This window comes from Mus caroli, chromosome 2 (assembly GCF_900094665.2).
Source record: "Mus caroli chromosome 2, CAROLI_EIJ_v1.1, whole genome shotgun sequence".
In the NCBI taxonomy this organism is placed as follows: Eukaryota; Metazoa; Chordata; class Mammalia; order Rodentia; family Muridae; genus Mus; species Mus caroli.
Window position 1 is genome coordinate 132,527,305 of NC_034571.1, and position 24,209 is coordinate 132,551,513.

Below are 24,209 nucleotides of genomic sequence, written 5' to 3' on the forward strand. Positions count from 1 at the left end.
CACTTCGTGGCTTGCAAACCCCGCGACTTCATTTTCGATGATCAATGATCGCCACCACCTATTTGCTTGCTTCTTTCTCTCCCATCGCTCCACCACCTACACTCTTCCTGCTGTGCAGTGCTATTGTCTCGGTGCTTCCCGAAAATAGGGCTTGTTTACAGTTATTTCTTACTGTTCTTGATTTGATTTTGGTCTATTTAAAGACTTTTGCAAGTTATCCAAACTAAAACAAAAATCAAATAGGGAGGTACCTAGGAAAAAGCGAGCGTCTTTTCTCCTCTGCCCCCAGAGGCAGTCCCGGTCACCCACAACTCGGTTGGCCTTTTAGTCACAAGTGGGTGGTTATGCTGCTAAAGTGGGGGCAGTCGTGAAGAAGAATTAGATCAGATCCAGAATTCCTCTCCGGAAATGCTGCGTTAGAACTCTGCTGCTTGCCATAGAGACAAAGCTTTAAAACAGGTTTCCAAGCGAATACATTTTCCAAGATCTTGAACAGAAAAGTATTGTCTAGTCAGATGACAGAAACCCTTTTCTGTTAATGGATTTAACATTTATACTTCTCTCTTTAGACATCAGGGAAATTAGACACTTAGTTGTTCTAAATGCTTAGATCGTCTTCCAGATTGTTATTCCTGTCATTAAATAATAGAATGAAATTGTTTTAAAAATAATACTGATATGTATTTAATACAAGAAAATGTATTCAGTTCTTAGAATATTGTGTACAATGATATTAACTTGCTTGTATTATATTGTTTTATCTTTGGTTGTGAGCCTAGCCTTTAACGGCTGAGCCATCTCTCCAGCCCTATTGTTTTATCTTAATGATACCGAAATTCAAATTTTATTCTAATACATTTTAAAATATTTAGAGTCATATATCTTAATATATCTCATATGTATGAGTGCTGTGCCTGCGTGTCTGAATATGCAGTACTTACGTGCTTACGGATATTTGTGAGTCACCTCCTGGGTGCTGGGAACTGAACACCCTTCTGTAAAAATAGCAAGTTTTCTTAACTGCTGAGCAATCTCTCTAGCCCCTCAAATTTTTTCTTGATCCAGGCAGTAGTGGCATCTATCTATCTATCTATCTATCTATCTATCTATCTATCTATCATCTATCTATCTATCTATCTATCTATCTATCTATCTATCTTTAATCCCAGCACTTGGGAGGCAGAGGCAGGCGGATCTATGTGAGTTGAAGCCAGGCTGGTTGGCAGAACTAGCTTTAGAACAACCAGGGCTACACAAAGAAATCCTGTCTCAAAAACCAACAAAAATTATTTTTGGATTTTAAAAAAAAGACACACCAGTAGAGGGCATCAGATCTCATTATGGGTGGTTGTGAGCCACCATGTGTTTGCTGGGACTTGAACTCAGGACCTTCAGAAGAGCAGTCAGTGCTATTCTTACCTGTTGAGCCATCTCGCCAGCCCTATTTTTGGATCTTAAACGGAAGGAAAAACATTCTTTAGCAGCATGGGAACTGGACTTAGAACTCCATGAAAACTGTGACATGATTTTCTCAGCATTTCAACCCTAGTGGATTAAGGAGCCCATGAGATGAGCAAAGTGGGAAGAGTGAGTACTCATCCCTGGGTGGTGGCTGTCCTTGCCTCACGATAATTTATCCCTGTCTTTGGTTACTGGGCTACCTTAATTCTCACATCTTGAGACTTTTTCTTTTTCTTTTCTTTTCAGACAGGGCCTCACTTTGTAGCCCTGATTGGAACTCAATATGTAGGCCAGCCTGACCTTGAAACTCACAGAAATCCACCTGCCTCTGACTCCCAAGTGCTGACACTACTAAAGGTATGCCTGGTTCCAGTGATGTTGTTTCTCTTAAGCTATCTAGAGTTGGTTGTATGGTTTTTACTTGGCTTGTGTGTGTCCTACAAAGGTTCACATTCTGGAAACTATTTCCGAGTATGATATTGACCTTAAAGGGTGGAGCCAAAGCTGGAGGTAATTAGGTCAGTGCAGGCACCACTATCTGAAGAGCTTGGGGCTGGCCTTTAGTCAGAGTTTAGGTATGTCTCCTGGAAGTAAGGCCTTCTCATGCACTCTGCCTCTTCTGTAAGTGCACAATTCTCTGGTTTTCTTTCTCTCCGTCATGTTGTGACCCAAGAAAAGGGGCTTTCAGAGGCTCAGTGGACAAGGCCACTTGACCTTTGTGATGGTTTGTATATGCTTGGCCTAGGGAATGGCACTATTAGAAGGTGCGGCCCTGTTGGAGTTAGGTGTGTCACTGTGGGTGTAGGTTATAAAACCCTCATCCTAGCTGCCTGGAAGCCAGTATTCTGCTAGCAGCCTTCAGATGAAGATTTAGAACTCTCAGCTCAGCCTACACCATGCCTGCCTGGACGCTGTCATGCTCCTGTCTTGATGATAATGGATGACAATGAATCTCTGAACCTGTAAGCCAGCCCCAACTAAATGTTGTTTTTGTAAAGTTGCCTTGGTCATGGTGTCTCTTCACAGCAGTGAAACTCTAGCTAAGACAACCTTGGACTCCCCTTTTCAGACAAAGTCCCTTGTGGTTCAGATTGGCCTTGAATTGGCTGCATGGCTGAGTCTAACTTTGAAGTCCTGATCCTCTTGCCTCTGCCTGCAAGTACTGGGATTTCAGACCTGAGCTACCTCTGCCTCTGATCTTGGACTTTCAGCCTCCGAATGTATGATTAACAGTCTTTCCTTCTTTCTTCTTTATTACATATTTGGCTTCCACTATTCTACTATAACAAAGGAAACGGATTAATATTGTTGGTGTGTTTAATGCGATACATTCCTGAGGCAATGAATAGGTTCATTGGCATACAAAGAAATCCGGAGTTCATTTCCTGTGTGGTCTCTGATCCTTTTTGAGTTTTCCAGTAGACCCCTACAATTGTAGAACGTAAAGGCTAGGTTATCCATTCAAATGGAGGAACTTAATGGAATCAATAATTATTTTTAAGAGTTTATCCTTGATTAATGAGCTGCTGTTGGAATAAGCCCATCTTTAGCCAGGCAGTCACACATGCCTGTGGTCATAGATATTCAGGAGGGCTGAAGTAGGAAGATGGGTTTGAGACCAAGAATTCAATATAGCCTAGGTAACATAGAGGGTGTCTTAAATCACACAAAATGAAACTTAAAAGTCACTTATAAGAAAGTATCTTTCCTTCTTAATTTGATAATCACCCCCCCCCCAATTGAATGTACTAATTTTTTTAAGATGAGGTCTCACTCTGTAACCCTGGAACTCATGGCAATCCTCCTGCCTGAGCCTTCTGAGATCTGGGATTACAGGCATGAGTCACCACAGCCCTTAGATGAACTCTTTGCAGTATAGTAAATTACATTCTTTCATACTGGCCCAAGAGAAAAGATACTGATAATTAAGTTCAGATTTTTTTTTTTGTTTCCTCAAGAAAAATATGACATCTACTCAAGACAAAAGTACATATAGTAAAGGGGAAATTTTTATTTTAAATTTCAAAAATTAATGAAAGTACTTCATAAGCCCCATACCAGCCGCTCCCAGCTCTCCCTTGCACACATTTCCCAGCTAGTCTGTTTGCTTTGGCGCCGTCACACCATGTGGAGATTTTTGTCTCCACAGCTTGGCAAATTCGGGGTAATGTAGAACCCACACACACGGCTCAACACAGGCTCTCACACGCTTCCTCATTTTCCCATGTGCCTGAGTCTGGCGGCTGCTCCTTTATAAATGTTTGGAGGAAGGCGATGATGTGAACCTGGAGATGCGGAAAACAGTTTGGAACCAGAACGCCAGGCACACAAGCATGGCAGAGTCCCAGCTGCTTTCTAGGGGAGTTTGTCTCACGTCCCTTGACTCGCGTCCACACCCAGGAATCTGGAAACCTCACTGTTCCTAAGCATCCTATTCCAGAAAGTACAAGAAGCACATAGATTGACCACCGTGTAAGAGAAAAGGAGAAATGGGGCTGGAGATGTACCTCAGTTATCAGTAAGTCTGCCCGTTATTCAAGAGGCCCAGAGTTTGATTTATGCCCTGGAATTATTCTAGGAGTTGGGAGGCAGAAGTAGGAGGACCAGAGGCTCAAGGTCCTACAGCCTGGACTATGTGAAACCCTGCCTTTTAAAGGGGTGGTGGTGCCAGCACTTGGGAGGCAGAGGCAGGCGGATTTCTGAGTTCAAGGCCAGCCTGGTCTACAGAGTGAGTTCCAGGACAGTCAGGGCTACAGAGAAACCCTGTCTTGAAAAAAAAAAAAGGGGGGGGGAGTGGTGGTGACAACATGGTTCATGTTGGGGTTCAGGAATCTACACACAAACCCCTCAGACTCCAGTCTCAGCTAAGCAAGAATAGTTTATTGATCAAGGTTGCAGCATAGACTTGGGAGCTGAGACTGGACCAGGAACAGATTATAAAGGAATAAAACCACAATGAGTTCATATGCAGCAGTACTCAGCCCTGACTCAAACTCCTTGAGTCTACATGGAACAGTTTTGCCTGAACTTTATTCTGATTGGTCATAAGTGGAACTTATAGTTGTGGAATTTCTTTTTTTTCTTTTTTTTTTTTTTTTAAGATTTATTATTATACATAAGTACACTGTAGTTGTCTTCAGATGCACCAGAAGAGGGCGTCAGATCTCATTATGGGTGGTTGTGAGCCACCATGTGGTTGCTGGGATTTGAACTCAGGACCGTCTGAACAGCAGTCAGTGTCCTTAACCGCGGAGCCATCTCTCCAGCCCCTAGTTGTGGAATTCTTAAGACTAACAAATCTCAGAACATACAGAGCATAATAGGGTCAGCATGATCCTGCTCTGAGTCAAGGTATTTTTTTTTCTTTTTTTTTTTTTTGCATTAATGACTAGCAGGCATGGAACAAAATGGCTACAGTTATGTTAGGGGTGATTTTAAGCTAGGGACCAGGCTTCAACAGTCCACAAAGGTTCTAATGCCACTGTAGTGTCTTTATGTTAAATGGGCTAAAGATGAAAGAGCAAACAGTCACCACCTGAGAACATGAAAATACTTGATTGTTAAGTTTTGTTTGTTTGTTTGTTTAAGACAGTCTCATGGTATAGCTCCACTTGGCCTGTAACTCACTATTTAACCAGGCTGGCCTCAGACTCACAGAGAGATGCTTAATATTGCCTCCTGAGTGCTGAAAGGTGTATGCCACCATACCTGGCTTGATTCCTTTGAACGTGTTAAAGTACTCCACTGTGAAGGTTTGGGAATGAGAGGCCAGGGATGGGTCTGCTCTCTCTACAATACCTTCCACATTTACAGCTACTTCTAGTTTGATACTGGACCAACTGGATGGATGACCTCCCCATGCCTTGCTCCAGTGTTTGCCACCAGCCAGCTAAAAAGAANCCAGACTTGTAGCTCCCTGGTAGTTCATGTGCTGGGAACCCACGCTGGACAGCTCTACTTTCTGTAAGTGTACAACTTCTAACTCATCCTCTGTGTTCTTTATTATTTTTATTTGCTTGTTTTTGGCTTTTCTAGACAGGGTTTCTCAGTGTAGTTATTCCTGAACTCACTCTGTAGACCAGGCTGGCCTCAAACTCAGAGATTCACCTACCTCTGCCTCCAGAATTTCATTCTTTGAATTCACCAGACGAGAATTTGGAAGCCACTGACTTAGTCTAAGTTTTATGTGACCTTAAGTACCTGGCACACAAGCCCCCGAGTTAAAGCCCACCTGAGGTAAGAGGAAAGTTCCTCTGAACGCTAAGACACTTCACTTTTCCTACATCACATCTACTGCAGTGGTTCTGGTCTGTAACTTCAGAACTCAAGGAAGTGGAAGAAGATATGAGTTTGAAGATGTGAGTTACAGGAATGTAGCTCAGTGGGAGGGCACTTGCCAGCACAGGGCTTGGGTTTTCTTTCTAGTACTGAAAAGAAACTAAACCAATTACATTTCATCTCTACTTGACCTGAATTAAAGCTTAAAAGTTTCCTTAAAAAGAAGGACATAAGGAATGTTAGAGAACTATCTGTAGATGATACTCATAAGCACCCACTGACTTCATTCTCACTGATTGGTCAATGTCGGGAAGTTCACAGACCAATGTCAGGGGCATTATTTGGATGAACAGTCTAACAAGAGTGCTCTATAACAAAGGCACTCTTGCTTGGAGCCTCTATTTTTTTCTTTATTATAGTGAGCAATTTATTTAGGAGGTGCTATTTTTTTTTTTCCTTCCAGAAACTGTTTCAACTGTCATGATTTTGCTATTACACTGAGCTTTGCATCTTTTAAAAACTATGGTTTCTTTGGTAAACTTTGTTTATTATGCTAAAGATGGCAACTCTGCGCAAACCTGGAGGACTTGTATTTCCTTTTAGGAGGGGCTGTGTCTAACTGCTCCAGTCCATGTTGCCTTTTATTTCCTTTCCCTTATATGCAGCAACTCAGTGTTCCCGTGTGAGCGGTCAGTTAATAGTTCCTAAGATTTAGAGCAGGTGGAACCAGTCCTTGAATTTTAAAAAGAATTGGCGTTTCCTTAAATTTAGACCAGCATACCCACTCTTCTAAAACATTCTAAAAACATAAAGGATAGAAGGATTTTTTTTTTGTTGGTACAAATAGGAAAATGTCTGCAGAGTCCATGAACATTTCAAAATCAATTATGGGCAATGTAAAAATAAAACTGCATTTCCACAGAACTGCCTTCTTAAAGAGTTAAAGTCATACTTTTCAGACTTTTTTTTTTTTTTCAAAGTAGTGACACAGACCAATGCTATACAAATGGGTAATTTCATTTCACACTTTTATTTATAAATTAGTTATACATGCAAATTACTAAGCACAGAAAGAAAGTTCACAGCTTCCATCCTTCACACTAGAAAAATAAATTATTTTACTAGCTTTAGAGATCTGCCTCCTGCCTTCAGAGATTAAGGTACTACAAATACGTATTTTCAACTTGTTTTTATTCTTTGCAGAGAAAAATTGACACTATTTTACATAGATTGTAAATAAATGCTAGAATAACTGTACTTATAGGAAATGAACTTCATATAATATAAAATTCTTAAGAATTCTATAATTTATATAATTATATTATGGCAAGTCTGTGAATACACAGTATAAAATATGAAATATTTACAATTAGGTAAACAGTTACATAAGGGGAACATTTTTTCTAAATTTTACTTTAAAACTTTCTGTGTGTGAATATTTTGCCTGTAACTATGTTTATGCAAACACTATGGGCAAGCCATGCCCATGGAGGCCAGGAAAGGGCACTGGGTCTCTCAAATTACATATGGCTGTGAGCTGCCTTGTGAGAGCTGGGAACCAAACACGGATGCTCTGCAAAAGCACCAGTATTCTTTATTGCTGAGCAATCTCTCCAGCCCCAAAGAAGAACAACTTTACAATGGTCAAAAAGGGTATTTCTCCTATTTCAGAAAGGTGGTGTTCTTCCCACTATCCTTTACGCTATTTCTGTACACTTGAGGAGAGAGCAGTTATTTGACCCTCTGTTTTTTTCTGGCTTGGAACTGCTCTGTTTTGTTTTTCACAGATTTGATCAGCATGGACAAGGCGGGATCCATGNGTTGCTTCTGTGCTGGCTTTCCCGTGTCCGGCTGTGCTCTTTCTACTGCTTGAATAAGAAGTTCTTCCTTCCGTTCTCGATGCCGAGCTTTCTCCTCCAGAATTTTTTCCATAGCTTTTGTTTTCTTGAAATTAGGATCNGAGGGATCCAAATTGAACAGGTGGGAAGTATACATTGCCTGAAACCGAGCATCACTGACATTTACCTGCAAATTCAAAGAGAAGAAACACGTAAAGAGATGCAGAGAGCTGTGGTTATTAGTGTACAAGTGTGCACTCTGTGCACTGAGGCATTAGAACCAATTTCTGCAAACTCAAAGAGGTTTTCTGTTTGTTATTCAAGACAAGGTCTGTCTTTTTAGTCTAGGCCGAACTGGAACTTACTGCTTTAGAACACAGGACCCTCTTGGCCTTGGTCTCCTGAGAACTGGGATTACAGGCATGTGCCACCACATTCAGGGCAGACTCAATGGAATTTTAAGGCCTGCCCTTTAAGAAGTGTGTAGGGTATGCTGTTCTCTTTCCCCTAAAACTAATCTATTTGACTAGTGGCCCATGTGTGTTCTGTGGTTTATAACTTGGATAATTACTTTGACTGACTAGAGACGTGGTTCTCAAGGCAGGGCTTCCTGTTCCTTGCTTAACATAAGACCAACTTCTAACTTATAGACAAGTCAATTAGGACACTATTGAATTGCCTGGAGTTTAGGCAGTTACTACATTCTGGTGTTGAAAAAGTAGCTACTAGCTAGGCCTGGTAGCACAGGGCAGTAATTGCAGGCACTTTGAAGGCTGACTCAGGATTCCAGATTCAAGGTCACCTTGAGCAGCTTAGCAAGACCCCGTTTCAAATTATAATGCAAAATGGTAGCTGCAGATGTTGCTCAGTGGTTGAGGGCTTGCCTAAAGCAGTGTGATGCTCTAGCGCAAGCACCCCAGGACCACAGCGAAAAACAAAATAAAACGAAGAATCCAGACCCATCCTCTGTGTTTCTACAAAAAGTACTATGGTCCTACGTGGAAAAGTGTATCCTCAATCCAGCCAGGTTTAGTAGTGAACAACAAAGAAAGACCCGAGTCTACTTAGTTATAGTGATATTGACACGACACCATACCAAAAATAACAGAATTTTCCTGAAAATTCAGTGTTTGAGTATCCATGCATATGTCCATGCATGTGTAGGTGCCTGCAGGTGCCTGGGGTTGATGTCATCTGTCTTCCTTTAATGTTCTCTACCTTATTTTCTGAGACAGTTTCTCTCATTGAAGTGAGAGCTCATCAACTNGCTGGCTGTCAGCAGGCCCCTGGGATCCTTCTGTGTCCATTCCCTGCAGCTCCAGGGTTATAGAAATATGCTGCTGCTCCGAGCTTTTATGTGAGTACTGGGATCCAAAACTCAGGTCTCGTGATTGTTCAGCAAGTTCTTTACCCACTGAGCCATCTCTACAGCCCTCATGCAAAAACTTGATTATTTGTGTGGTATGTAGAGGTTAGAGGACAACATGTGGACGATGAGGAATGAACTCAGGTTGTCAGATTTGGTGGTAAGTGCCACTATCTACTGAGCTGTATCACTAGCTCCATGAAAAATATTTTATACATGATTACTTATGGGAGGAGATAGAGCTCATAACAGGAAATTATTCTTTGCTTTTTTCATGAAAAGAGTAATTTATCAGAAAATTCATGGGAATATAAACATAAAACAGGTGGAGTTGGGGGCTGGTGAGATGGCTCAGCGGGTAAGAGCACCCGACTGCTCTTCCGAAGGTTCAGAGTTCAAATCCCAGCAACCACATGGTGGCTCACAACCATCCGCAACGAGGTCTGGCGCCCTCTTCTGGAATGTCTGAAGACAGCTACAGTGTACTTACATATAATAAATAAAACAAAACAAAACAAAACAAAAAAACAGGTGGAGCAGTAGTGGTCTTGCAATCAATCCTTCTACATACTACAAGGAAGCTTGTTTATGTCCTTCCTTCCACTCTGATCCAATTAAGAACTCACCCATCTTTTTTTTTTCCTTCCAAATTTACTAGTGATAACTCTCAAGTGATTCTTAGTACATATCTTAAAGTTTTCTGTGGAGGGCTTGGACTCATGCATATGGTCATTAGGACCACATACTCAGCGTAAGAAGGAAACTGATGGGTGACATCAACAAGATACAAAGAAATTAAAAAGCATGGACCACTAAGTTGGCCACTGTACACAGCAGAGTGAGACCTGCCATGTGACCTCTCCATGCTCAGCTGACTATCACAGCATGCACATTACTGTTTCTGGTTTTGACATTTAAAGGCTATGGTTTTTGTCCCTACTTTAACCAACTATTTGTCCCTACTATTAACCAACTTTAAGTTAACGATCTCATTAAGTGCTTAATCAGAGAACAGTGGTGTGATCCACTCTGGGATGAACTGCTAGATTAAAGGACAGTCACTTTGTTGCCTTTACAGGCCTTAATAAGAGCTTTTTGAGGGTAACTTCATGCTTAATTTCTATCTCCAGAGTGACTTTAGATTTAACTTCACCTTCAAGAAGCTAATAATGCTTGCAGAAAGGAGTCTAGCATAACTGTCCTTTGAGAGGCTTCACACAGAAGCTGACTGAAACAGATGCAGAGACCCACAGCCAAACATTAGATGGAGTTTGTGGACACTGACAGAAGAGTTGGGGCAAGGATTGCAGGGCCCAAAGAGGACTGGAACTCCACAGGAAGACCTAGAGAGTGCAATTAACTTGGACCCTTGGGGCTCTCAGAGACTGAACCACCAATCAAAGAACATACACAGGCTGGACCTAGGCCTCCTGCATATATATAGCAGATGTGCATGTGGCTTGGTCTTTATGTGGGTCCCTCAACATCAGGAACTGGGGCTATCCATAAAGCTGTTGCCTATCTGTGGATCCTAGTCCTCTAACTGCGCTGCCTTATCTGGTCTCACTGGGAGAGGATGCTCCTAGCCATAGAGAGACTTGATGTGCCATGGTTAGGGATACCCAGTGTGAGCCTCCACCCTCTCAGAGAAGAGAGGAGAGGATATGGGGGAGGGACTGTGTGAAGGGGGGACCAAGATATAAAGTGAATAAATAAGTAAATTAATGGAAAAAGAAGATGCTATAATGACTTGTGCTGCCAGTTACCTCAAAGTCATCCTCAAGTAACTCCTTCTTTTTCATGAGTTGTTTCTTCTTCTTTTTGCTCAGATTCTGGTGCTCCACAATCTTGTCATAATTGAAGTGTTTCTTGCTGTCCTCTTCCTCATCCATTACAAGTAAAGCCATCTCAGCCTACGTAGAGGAAAACAAACAAACAAATACTAGAGATGTACAGCTGAGTTTTCCCCAGTTGCTGTTCTGAGAATTGCTTATACTCAATGAATGGAGCTTAGGAAGAAGCCCAGGACACACAGCTTAAGTTCATTTCAGGCTGTGATGTGAGAATTAGCTACAGGGAAGGAGGGAAGAAACAGCCTTGATTCAAAAGACAGGCTTCCATTCCTGTAGAGTAACCTGATTAGCAGGCAGAAGGAATAAGAGCCCCAGGTCTGTCAAAAACATTTTATGTTCACCTTGTCCTTTTTAAGAAATGACATGAAATTTACTTTGTGATACAAATTACAGTTTCCAGATGTGTACTTTAGCAATTAGGAAAATTCTTTTGCTCTTTTTCCCTTGCCTCTTTCAATACTGATGTACTTTCATGAAGCAGACTCAGCATTTGCTTCTGAGGCTAAGCATTTTGTTTCCACTGACCATGAGCCCCTAAGAGTCAGCTAAACAACCATCAGCGCTGGAGACAACACACAGGAGCACGCTCTGGAGCCTCCACGTCTCCCTGTATCACACACAGGAAGGATGCTATTCCTCTCCTACCATCACTGGCACTCACATGGGACTTCCTTAGAGAGCCAAGTTCCATGAGCGGATCTTTAAGTAGCTTTATGAGTGCTACCTATATGTAATGGATGAAGAATAGAAAAATACATTAAGCTCAACAGTTTAGATGGCCAGTTAAGGCTCTCTCCCAGTCACATGGGTGCTGCTGACCCCACAGAAGTACACGAGACTCTGGAGTTTTGGGATCACTGGGTTATGCATAAATATCACTGCCTTTCTAATTCAGACTTAACATTTGTACATTAAACTTATAATTACTACTAATAAAAATTAGCATTTGACAGAAACTGTAGTACAGGGCAGAGTCAAATAGAATCAAAGGATATGAAAATACTACTTTTAGGTTTTAATATGTCTCAGTTATATTATAATAACTTTTAGGTTATAATATGTCTTAGTTATAGGTGCAAATGAGAAAAATATCTTAGTTATAAAAGCATATAAGTTCATATTAGCTACAGAAATAATGTTTGGTTAAAGGAACATTTAAAAATTATATGGATAAGATATTTATGTATCTTATAATATATTTACAAAATCCACTTGAAAAACCAGTTTTAAAATTATAGACAATGAAAACTCATGTGAAGCACATCATTTCAACTGTACATATCAATCATTGATTAACACGCAACAATGACCATGGTGTCTACCTTTTGTTTTTCCAGGTCAGTTTCTTCCTCTGAAGATGCACTGTCTTTTGCAGATTTCATTGATTTTTTCTTTATACCTGGTTCAGCAAAACAACATAGGAAGGTTAAAAGACAGGCTCAACAGCGAAAATTTGTTTATACTTTGAACACAATAAAAAATATCCAGAAGTAATCATGACAGCAAATGTCAGAACCAGAAGAAGGAAAAGCACAACAGAGGGAAGGCCATGAGCCTAGGGAGGGGGCACAAGCCTTCTGGGAGGCAACTATGTTAAACAGAAGGCACTTTTGTTGGTACAGTGGCACATTTCTGTAACTCTAGCAACTTGGACGGCAGAGGAAGAAGGGTTTGAGTCCTAAGTATGACACATAGTGAGGCCATCTCAAAACCAAAGCAAAACCAGTAACTAAAGACAGTCACTAAACTGTACTGAACAACATGGCTTAGTCCTTTTGTAGTGAAGAACTCCCCCCCCCCTCCAAAAACCCCAAAACCAAAAGGGTTATTAAAAAGGACGAACAATTTGTCTCATGTTAGAAAAAGAGAATTGAGTTATGCCCTTATATGTAAAACCGGTGTATTTAAAAAAAATTTTTTTTAATGTGCTTGTTGTGCACATACCACATCAACTGTGATGGTCAAAGGACAAATTGTGGGAACTGGTTCTTCTCTTCCACGTGGGGGTTGGGATTCAAACTCAGGTCTTGAGTGTGACAGTCAGCACATTTATCCTCTGAGCTCTATCTTGTACATAATGTGTGTGTATACCAAGTGAATGCCTAGTACCCACAGAGGCCAGAAGAGGGCATCAGATCCCCTGGAACTGTAGTTACAGTTGAGTTGCCATTTGTGTGCTAGGAACTGACACAGAATTCTCTGCAAGAAAAGTGAGTGCTTTTAGCCATAGAGCCATCTCTCCTGTTCCAAATAGAGAATTCAATAATAGCAGCTACCTGTAGGGTTATTCTAGGGACTCCATGGATTAGTAAACTGCAAGAATGTAGTTATTGCTTTGCCCATAGTGCTATAGGTGCCTACAATTATTCCCATTATTATCTGATTATACTTATTTGTCTTAAGTTCCTTAGTAGTTATACTGATCCTATGAACTTTCTTTCTTTCTTTTGTGTGTCTAAGTGTGAGGACTTCAAAAGTAGATGAAGTATGGTGATGAAGATGAAAGACCAGTTTAAATATCTGGTTAGTTTAAAATGTTTCTGCACCTTCGGTTCCCTGTGAACCATGGGACACCATCTTTTGAAAAACTGCTTTTTGTTCCACTAAATAGAAATCGACAATCTTGTGCTGGGAATGTAGCTCAGTTGGTAGAGTGCTTGCCTACTATGCATAAAGTTCTGGATCTGACCCTCAACCCAACATAAAAGCAGGCATGATGGCTCAACTCACGCCTGCAACTGAAGCACTCAGGAAGTGGAGGTAAAAGGTTATCCTTAGCTACACAGGGAGTTAGAGCCAACTTGAGCTATATGAGATTTCAACTCCAAACAAACAAAACCAAAAACGACCCATGTAGTGGTTTGAATGAGAAAGTCCTGCGTAGTCTTAGGTATTTGAATACTTGGTCTCCAGTTGGTAGTGCAGTTTGAGGTTGGCTAGCTATGGCGTGATACTGGCAACAGGCTTTGAGTGTTTGTAGTCTCACCTCACTTCCAGTCAACTATCTCTGCTTCATGCTTATGGTTCAAGATGTGAACCCTCAGCTTCCTGTCCCTGCCACCATGCCAACTGCCTCCTCCCTGTTTTTACGGTCTCTAACCTTCTGGAACCATAACCCATAACAAACTCTTTCTTCTTAGTTGTCTTGGACATGGTGTTTTATTACAACAGAAATGTAACTACACACTCACAATGTTCTTTATGGTAACAACAGTTAAGATGCTGGAAAGTTGGATCGGTGGTTGAGAGGACTTGCTTTTGATGAAGACCCCAAATTCAGTTCCCACATGGTGGCTCACAACTACTTGAACTCCAGTTCTGGAGGATCCAAGAGGACACATTTGTTTGTTTTTTTTTTTTTTGAAAAGTTCCCCCCCCTCCTGCACCCACCGCAATTTAGGTTATATGTAAGATATAACAGAGAAATGAAAAATTCCTGTTCTAAAACATTATCTTATCAGTAATCTCCCAGCAAGTAGGAACTAATATGAAACTCAGGTTCATCAGGTATGCTTAACAAACACTTCTATCTGCAGAGTCAATTTATCTGCTCCTTTGTTAGGCTTTAAACAAGTGCCATAATCTTGAGCTAACCATGCTTCAAAAATTGTACACTCTTTGTCCTTGAACCGACTTCACACTGAATCTGTTCAGTAGTGTACTCCTTCACTGAGCATGCTCAGGAATATGCCTACCTCTATTAATGTGCAGGCTCCCTGAATAACAACTTCATGCTGAAAGAGAACACTGCTTTGGAAAAACCCCGGTGTGACACTAATATGCTGCAATAATAAGTCTTTCTCCATTCTTTAATTTCTTGGTTATTGTTGTTTGTGCCTTTTCACTCACCAAGACATAGACCTGTGTTTAGCTATAAAGCAAAAAACTTAATAATATACCTATGGAAAATAGAACTATCTATATGGACATTCTATTTTACATCCTTCTAAGTTGTGTGAATTTTAGTCTAGAAAGCTTCTTCTAGTTTAGTTGAGTGCTTCTCATGGGACAGGGATAAGAGCCCCAGACAGACCTCCCTAGAGCAATGCTGTCTGTCTCAATGGTTAGCTCCTCCATGGACTCCCTTTTTTTGGTGCAGTTTCTACACCCAAGATCACTTGCTCTTTCTTTAGGGTATTACACTGCAGTTTCCCTTCAAAAACATGACAACAAAACCTGGCATTGTTTTCACACCCAGCTTTTTATTCATGTGAGTCCTAGCTCTGCCTCTAGTTTTTACAATATCCTGGAGAAGAGGATTCAGATTCTATTAGCTACCAACTGCCCCTGGATGATCAATTACCTTCAATATATTCAACTATAAAGTGACCTGAAAATGGATGCAAGGACAGGATGCAAAAATCACGTGTATACTGTAAAGTAGCACACAACCAGCATGCTGTATACACGTAACACACCACCTGAATGATCAGACGGGTATAATATAGCCGACTTTCATAGTGGTTCATAAAATACTTAAAAGATGGCAAAGCAGAGATACACCTACTTTTCAAATGACCTTCCATGGAAGGTCAAATGACTTTTTCTGCAAAACTAAGTTTCCTAGTTCTTACTAGGTGTTTATCAATGTGTTGTCTCTGCAGGAATCAGCAGTAAGTTAAAAGATATACCAGATCATGCCACTTTCTAGCTTTAGGGCTTTCTATAGTCAACAATAAACTCCCAACTTTCTGTCCTGACAAAAAACTCTGCAGGTCACTTTCATTAGATCTTCATTTTAGCTCCACACAGAATTCCCTCTCTGGCCATGCCCCAGTCATATGATGTCTTTCAATTCATCCAACACTGCACAAAATGTTCTTTCTCACATTATATCCTTTTTCCTTCCTGTACAATGCTCTTCTCCTAGCAATGTATGCCTAAGATCTCAGCTCAAATATCACTACCTCAAGGGAGTCTTCTTTGCCTATCCTACTTATAAGACTTTATCTTTTGCTTCCTAGTTATATTCTCTATACTAATCTATTTCTTTTAAAACATTTATCATAATTATATAATCCTGTTTCTATTTTCAGTACATCATTTCTAAAGCCAGAATTCATGAAAGTTTCTGTCTTGTCTATATTATTATGATAGCTCTAGCCTATCTGGCTGCACAGCACTTATTACAATATACACTAACAACTTTTAAAACCAGATTGAAACAATTCTTTTTCTTTTTCCTTTTTTTTTTTTTTTTTCCGAGACAGGGTTTCTCTGTGTAGCCCTGGCTGTCCTGGAACTCACTTTGTAGACCAGACTGGCCTCGAACTCAGAAATCCACCTGCCTCTGCCTCCCAAGTGCTGGGATTTTGTCAGGACAGAAAGTTGGGAGTTTATTGTTGACTATAGAAAGCCCTAAAGCTAGAAAGTGGCATGATCTGGTATATCTTTTAACTTACTGCTGATTCCTGCAGAGACAACACATTGATAAACACCTAGTAAGAACTAGGAAACTTAGTTTTGCAGAAAAAGTCATTTGACCTTCCATGGAAGGTCATTTGAAAAGTAGGTGTATCTCTGCTTTGCCATCTTTTAAGTATTTTATGAACCACTATGAAAGTCGGCTATATTATACCCGTCTGATCATTCAGGTGGTGTGTTACGTGTATACAGCATGCTGGTTGTGTGCTACTTTACAGTATACACGTGATTTTTGCATCCTGTCCTTGCATCCATTTTCAGGTCACTTTATAGTTGAATATATTGAAGGTAATTGATCATCCAGGGGCAGTTGGTAGCTAATAGAATCTGAATCCTCTTCTCCAGGATATTGTAAAAACTAGAGGCAGAGCTAGGACTCACATGAATAAAAAGCACCACCACCACCGCCCGGCAATCTATTAAGCATTAAGAAATAAACACATTGAAAGCAAACAAATTGTACCTATATTGTTCTCCCAGAATGTCTGATACTAACATTAGAGAAAGCTTATATTCTATTTAAATGTGCTGTCTTTAAGAAATTAAGAGCACTGAGTGCTCTTCCAGAGGTCCTGAGTTCAAATCCCCAGCACTCACATGGTGGCTCACAACCATCTGTAATGAGATCCAATGCCCTCTTCTAGTGTGTCTGAAGACAGTGACAATGTACTCACATACATAATATATATATATATATATATATATATATATATATATATATATAAATATAAAGAAATCAGCTATCTCATGTTACTGAACCATTTAGGCTATTCTTTGAATGCTGCTCTGTGTTCTGTAATCTGACCAGATTACATATGGCAAATGACTATGGACACAGAACAAGGAAACTGTAATGCTTCCTATCTCTCCATTATAAACGTTTTTAGTCAGAGAATAAGGCTAAAATCCATCATTGTAAGACATGACCACACAGCAATGATAAAAAGCAGAATATGTTAGGTTTCCATTTCCCTTTCCAATTCCTAAGAATCTCATATTCAATAATAGAATTTATCCAACTTAATCTCCTTTTCATCAGTAAAATGTCAGTACTAAGAGGCTTTAACAACCAGGACAGAATTCCACTGGTCAGGAGTGAGAAGCAGGGAAACTTCATAAAATACTTCTCTTTACAATGCCAGCTTGGAGTTGCTCAAAGAGCAAGCCTTTGGAAGCTTACGTGTGTGTAGCATAAAGATGAGGGGAAGACAAAGCACACAAGAGCAACTGGAAAGATTCACAGTGGTTTCTGCAGTGGCTTGCCCAAGCATGGCCTCGACCTTACCAAACATAGTCATATACATCTAAAGGTAAGAATGAAAACATCTGAAAGCACAGGAGGTATAAAAAACATGGAACCAAAACTCCTTGGAAATAGGAAGAAAGACATCTTAGTGTAAGAATTCAAAGAAAAAGAGAGCTCTGAGAAAAGCTGTTTTTTTTTTTTTTACTACATTTAACAAGGATAAATGCAAAAAGGAAGCATAGATGCTTCTGTATATTTGAACAGGAAAGGCTATTGTACTGTAATTCCATGTATACATTTAAAAGTATATGATGCCATGGCAAATCCAGTTCACTTTTAACTGTTCATTGCTTTTGCAGAAAGAGACCTGAAGAAGTATTATAATGCAGAGACTATTTCTCATTCTAAATAACAGCATTCTTTTAGAGTCCATCTAGCTAGCTATAAAGATAATTTCCAGAAAAGAACCCCCATTAAACTGTTAAATTCATTGTTATTAAAAAGCCTCCTAACGAGGGGGCTGTAGAGATGGCTTAGCAGTCAAGAGTATTTGTTGCTTTCGTACGAGACCAAGGTTAGGTTCCTAGCACCTACATAGCAGTTCACAACCACCTGTAACTGTAGTTCTGCCATCTTCCTCAGACACTGCATGTATGTGGTGCACATACATGTAGGTAAAGCAGTCATACTGCATAAAAATAAAGATATCCATTTAAAGTCTTTTATAATCGCATTATTTTATATTTTCAATGTAGACGGGACATGTTGACTCTTCTCAACAATCCATATGACTGAACTCTACAGGACAGAATCGGCTATAAAACATTAACAGAGCTATCCAAATTCTAGAAGTTCTCAGAGAATTGTTAGTCTGTATTATTTCAACTCCTATCAATCTTTTCTGTGGATTCCAACAGAAAACTACAAATACAGGTTGCCTTACCTATTTTCTTTACTTCTTCAGCAAAGTAGGGATCATTTAAATCAACATCAGAAGGAAGCTCATCTTCACTGGCTTCTTCAGCAAGAGCCTTAAGGTGAAAAACAGCAGTGATTAGCAATAAACTAAGGTCACAAATGATAGGTTATTTCAACAATCTATTTTTTAGATAAGGAAAATGCTTTCAATTACAAAAATTTTAAACATAAATTAATGCTCTGTTCCCTTATTCTGTTTAAAAATGATCTTGGATTGGGGAGTTAGCTTAACAGTTAAAAAGCCATCACTACTTTGTCATAAAGACCAGAGTTCTGATACCAGTACCCATGTTAGGTGGCTCACAACCAGCTGTAACTCCAGCTTCAATTCTGGCTTCTAAGGGCCTATCTGTGCACCTGCATACACACACACACACACACACACATATGCACACACACTTAGACTTACACACACACACACACACACACACACACACACACACACACACACACAATTTTTTTTTAAAGGCCTGGCATGGTAGCCTAAAACCACAGAGGAATCAGAGGCAGACAAATTTTCTTTGAGGCCAGCCTGGTCTACAAACAAGTTAGTTCCAAGCAAACCAAGGATACTTTCTGAGACCCTGTTTCCAAAACAAAACAAAACACAGCACACCTTGTTTTATCTGTGGTCTATTACTGTAAACTATCAGTCTATTTTAAATAAGTTGAAAGCTAAAATTTCTCTAATATAATCTGAACAGACTGTCTATATTGTATTGGTGTATTTAATTAATACACAAGACCATAAAGCAAAAATATCTGAACTGAGATTAGACTAAACAGACTGGGTTTATTTCCAATGTATCCAAAACTTCTCTATCATTTCAACAAATATGCTGAGAATATATTCATCCTGAATGCAAAATGATCCACTAAACCTTTAAGGCACTGAGGAGTCAGATGGCATGTAATGCTATTATCAAATCTGGTGCAGAACACCTAGTCTAGGAGACACTAATTATTTATATATATTTTAAATGTTGTTAACAAGCCCAGATCTTCTCTTGGCTGCTCTTTCTCCCTCTGGCACTTGCCAGACCCAGGAGCCTTCATCCACAGACCCTCTAGCCAAGTCCAGGTGGTGAGGACACATTGGTACATGGCAATCCCTCTCAACTCTGGTTCAGGAATTGCTTGTGCCAGATCCAGCTTCCAGACCCGGCTAGGCCTGCACCCTATGCATGTGCTTCTTCTCACTATGGTTAACCCACCTGACCTCACTGTGACTGCACGCTCAACCACAACCAGGGCCCCACTCAAGCCTTTCCTAACTCCTGAGTATCAGCTTGTCCTGCTGTGTTCACATCAGATACATGACCAACAGAAGAAGCCTACACTTCCAGGTTTCATTGCACAAAAAGTATGAAAGGTAAGGAGAGTATCTTCTCTCAAATCGACCACTCCTATTCAAGTGTTCTAAAGTGAGTGTTGCTTAGATGTGGTAGGCAGAACTGTGGTAGTTTGAATATGCTTGGCCCAGGAAGTGGCACTATTAGGAGGTATGGCCTTGTAGGTGTGGCCTTATTAGAAGTGTGTCACCGTGGGGTTGGGCTTTGAGACCCTCTTCCTAGCTGCTAGGAGACACTCCTCTCCTGGCTGCAGCTGGATCAAGATACAGAATTCTCAGCTCCTTCTCTAGCACCATGTACGCTTGGATGCTGCCATGCTTCCTGCCATGATGATAATGGAGTGAACCTCTGACACTGTAAGCTATCTCTAATTAAATGTTGTCTCAATATAAGAGTTGCCTTGGTCATGGTGTCTTTTACAAGGTCACAGAACTGAACAAACACAACTAATTAAAAAAACAAAACAAAATCCAAGAAGTTTAGAGACACAACCAAAATCAATGAACTCAAAAAGATGAAAATGTCTGCATGGTACCCAAGAAAACATATAAACATAAGGCTGAAATGACATAAAAACAATACAGGTTTTTAGAAAAGAGACAGAAATACTGAAGAGACCTCAAGCCGAAATGAAGGTAGAATTAAAGTTAGTGCAAACAGAAAACTCAGAGAAAAGCTTTACAAGTAAAATTGATAGAATGTAAGACAGACTATATTTTATAGTCTCTATATATCTATGTTACCTACATGCCTAGATCTATGTAGATCTATACACATACACAAACAAAAAACCCTGAATGGTAAAACAAAACTTGGAAAAAACTGTGGGACTCATGAAAAACCAAACCTTTGAACTGTAGTCAGAGATGATCACAGGTCAATGGCATAGACAAGATGTTCAAAAGGATCATAGAAGTCAACTTTCAAACTAAGGAAAGATAAAACCTGATGTTCAAAGAAGCACAGCTGTTAATACCAATTAGACAAGAACATAAGTAAAACTCCCCACAACATTATCATAGTTGAAACACTTAAACAGAGCAAAGAGTAGTAACAGCTCCAAGAGGAAAATCACTAGTCACATAAATGGAAAAGCCATCAGAATAACAGCCGACTTTGCAATGGAAACTCTGAAATCCAGAAGAGCAACGCACTCCAAATTTTACACAATCACCTACCTAGACTACTGTACCCAGTAAAGCTATCTGCCGTAGTTGAAGGAGAGAAAAAAATTTTTTTCCATGATGCAAATAGGCTAAAAAAAATTCATGTCTGGAAAACCAAGCCTAAAGAGAATACTGGAAACAATACTTCTAAATGAAGACTAAACATAGCCAAGAGATCCTAGAAAGAAGACAAATAAAACATTATTAATGAAATACTAAATACAATCAAGAGCATAAACAGCAAACTGTAGATATAATTAATGTCTTGTGCTCTGTGCAAAAGCAATCACTTGTCAATAAAAAGCTGATTGGACAATGAGCTGAGGCAGGATTAGAAGGTGGACATCTGGCAGAGACAGGATTCTGGGAAACAGATGTGGAGATTTGCTCTGAATACTGAAGGACAGTTGCATGAAACTGTGGAGAGCTAACCAATCACATAGTGGGACTTAGAATAAAATAAATAGGTAATTAAGTTATGAACTAGTTGGGGAACAAGGCAAAGCTTATGGCCTAAGCATTTACTCATAAATAATTAAGTCTCAGAGTTGTTATTTCTAGGAACAAAGAGGCTGGGTAGAAAAGCTCATGGTTAGAGCAAACCAAACTAAAACAACAACCAACCAACCAACCACAACTAACACAAAAGCAATAAAATGACAGCAATCAACACAGGCCTTTCAATAATTTTAAATCTTAATAGCCTCAATCCTCAAATCAAATGATGCAGGCTGGCCGAATGAGCTTTAAAGATAGGCACCATCTTAAAGGGAAAGGATGGAAAAAAGCATTCCAAGCAAAAGTAACAGGAAGCAAGCAAGTGTTACTATTAGCTGACAACATAGGCTTCAAACAACTAATTAAAGGAGATAAAGGGCACTTCATTTTAATCAAGGATACAGTTAAGCAAGAAGATATTATCATCTTAACATATATGTACTGAAATTGATGCATCCAACTTATGTACTACGAGAATTGAATTATTATTATCAACCCACTAATAGATGATTTCAATACCCCATTTCCTCTACTAAACAGGTCAAGTGAACAAAAAAAATAGAGAAATATCAGAAATAAATAATATTATACAGCTAATGAACTTAACAGATATCTACAGCATATTTAATCCAAACACCAAAGAATATTTATTCTACTCAGCAGCCCATGAAAGCATCTATATAATAAACTATATCTTGTAACAGAAAAACAATTCTTAACAAATTCAGAAAAATCAACTCTATGTAGCTTATCTGTCCATATGAAATAAAAGCTAAAATCAATACCATGAAAATCTCCAGTAAGGACAGAAACTCATGGAGATTAAACACCCCATTACTGGAAAATGATGGGTCAAAGAAGAAACCAAGAAAGAAAAAAAAAAAAAAATTCCTGGAACTAAAAGAAGATAAAACCACAATGCAACAAAATCTCTGGGAAAGATTAAAAGCAGTCCTACAAGGGTGATTTATAGCCCCGAGTGCCTACATTACAAAACTATAAAGAGTACAAATAAATGACTTAATGATGCAACTAAAAATTTTGGAAAAGGTAACAAATCCAGTAGATGGCAAGACATAATAAAAATCAGAGCAGAAACCAGTGAAATGGAAGCAAAGAAAACAACACAAGAATCAACAAATCTAAGAGCTAGTTCTATGAGAAATAAACAAGGTTGACAGACCCTTGGCCTAACTAACCAAAAGAATGAAAGGACGCAAATTAACAAAATCAAAAACAAACAGGGAAACATTACAACAGACAAAAGGAATTTAGAATATTATAAGGGAATAATTAAAAAACCCATACACCATTAAGTTGGAAAATCTAAAAGAAATGGATGAATTTCTAGAGTTATCCAAACTATCAAAGTTACAACAATCTAAACAGACCCATAACAAACGAGATTGAAAAAAGTAATAAGGGTCCTGTTGGAAGAAAGAAAGAAAGAGAGAAAGAAAGGAAGAGAGGAAGAAAGAAAGAAAGGAAGGAAGAAACCCAGATTAATTCACACTTTCAAAGATCTAAGCCAATCTTTAATTTTCTTAAGACTTTAAAGAAAATAGAAACAAGAGTACTTTGAAACTCCTACTACAATGCATGCTAACACGTGCCAGCATCACTCTAACCCCAATGCCAGAGAAAGTCATAACAGAAAAAGAAATTTACAGGCCTATATCCCGGATGAAAATACATTCTAAAAAAGTTCTCAGGGCTGGAGAGATGACTCAGTGGTTGAGGGCACTGGCTGCTCTTCCAGAGGACCCAGGTTCAAATCCCAGCACCTACACGGTAGCTGGCAACTGCTCCAACATCTGAGATCTTCACACAGACATGCATGAGGCAAAACACCAAAGCACATAAATGTAAATAAATTATTTTAAAAATCCTCAATAAATATGTATCAAAAAGATTACCCACTATGACCAAGTTGGCTTTATCTTAGAGATGCAAGGTTGGTGCAACATATGAAGGACAATAAATTAACAGGCCACATAAGTAGAATTAAAACAAAAAATCACATGACCAGTAGATGCTGAAAAGCCTTTGACAAAAATCCAATGTGCTATCATAATAAAAGTCCAAGGGACAGTATTCCTGGAGGGAATATATCTCAGCATGTATCAAAATCACAGACAACACCATCCTAAATGGAGAAAAATTTGAAGCAAGTCTATTTAAATAAGGAGCAAGACAGGGCTGTCCACTGTCCCTACTCCTTTTCAATACAGCTTGAAGTACTAGCTGGAGCAGTAAGGCAAGAGAAGAAAATTAAAGAAATACAAATAAGAAAAGGAAAAGTCAAAATATCTGTATTTGTAGATGGTACAATATTATATATAAGAGATCTCAAAAATTCTAACCGAAAACATATAGAAATGATTTTAAAAAAATGTTAGGATAGTGTCAGGAATCAGAATCAGCTTACATCAACCAATGGCTCTTCTATACACCAACAATAAACACACAGAGAAAGAGAACATGGATACACTCTTATTCACAACTGTAGTATACTCCATGATCTAAGAGTAGGAAGGGACTTTGTTGATGGGCCTCCATTTGCTTAGGAATTAAGGCCAATACAATTAACAAGTGGGACTTCATCAAACTGAAAAGCTTCTTCTGAGATGAGACGGAAGGCAGGACCATGCAGAGACTGCCCCATCCGGGGATACAGACCATAATAACCACCAAACCCAGACACTATTGCATATGCCGGCAAGATTTTGCTGACAGGACCCTGATATAG

General features: G+C 39.4%; 1 protein-coding gene across 1 annotated transcript in view; it reads right to left on the reverse strand.

The window, feature by feature from the left end:
- Window positions 1-6,750: 6,750 nt before the first annotated feature.
- The window catches only part of Esf1 (ESF1 nucleolar pre-rRNA processing protein homolog), a 52,095-nt gene continuing 34,636 nt past the window's right edge, over window positions 6,751-24,209 (reverse strand). The window contains exons 11-14 of the mRNA XM_021149435.2: window positions 18,410-18,497; window positions 12,119-12,195; window positions 10,710-10,856; window positions 6,751-7,764 (exon numbers count right to left, since the gene is read on the reverse strand). Coding sequence (XP_021005094.1) covers window positions 7,471-7,764; window positions 10,710-10,856; window positions 12,119-12,195; window positions 18,410-18,497 — 606 coding nt within the window. The 3' untranslated portion in view covers window positions 6,751-7,470. The remainder of the gene's footprint in view (window positions 7,765-10,709; window positions 10,857-12,118; window positions 12,196-18,409; window positions 18,498-24,209) is intronic.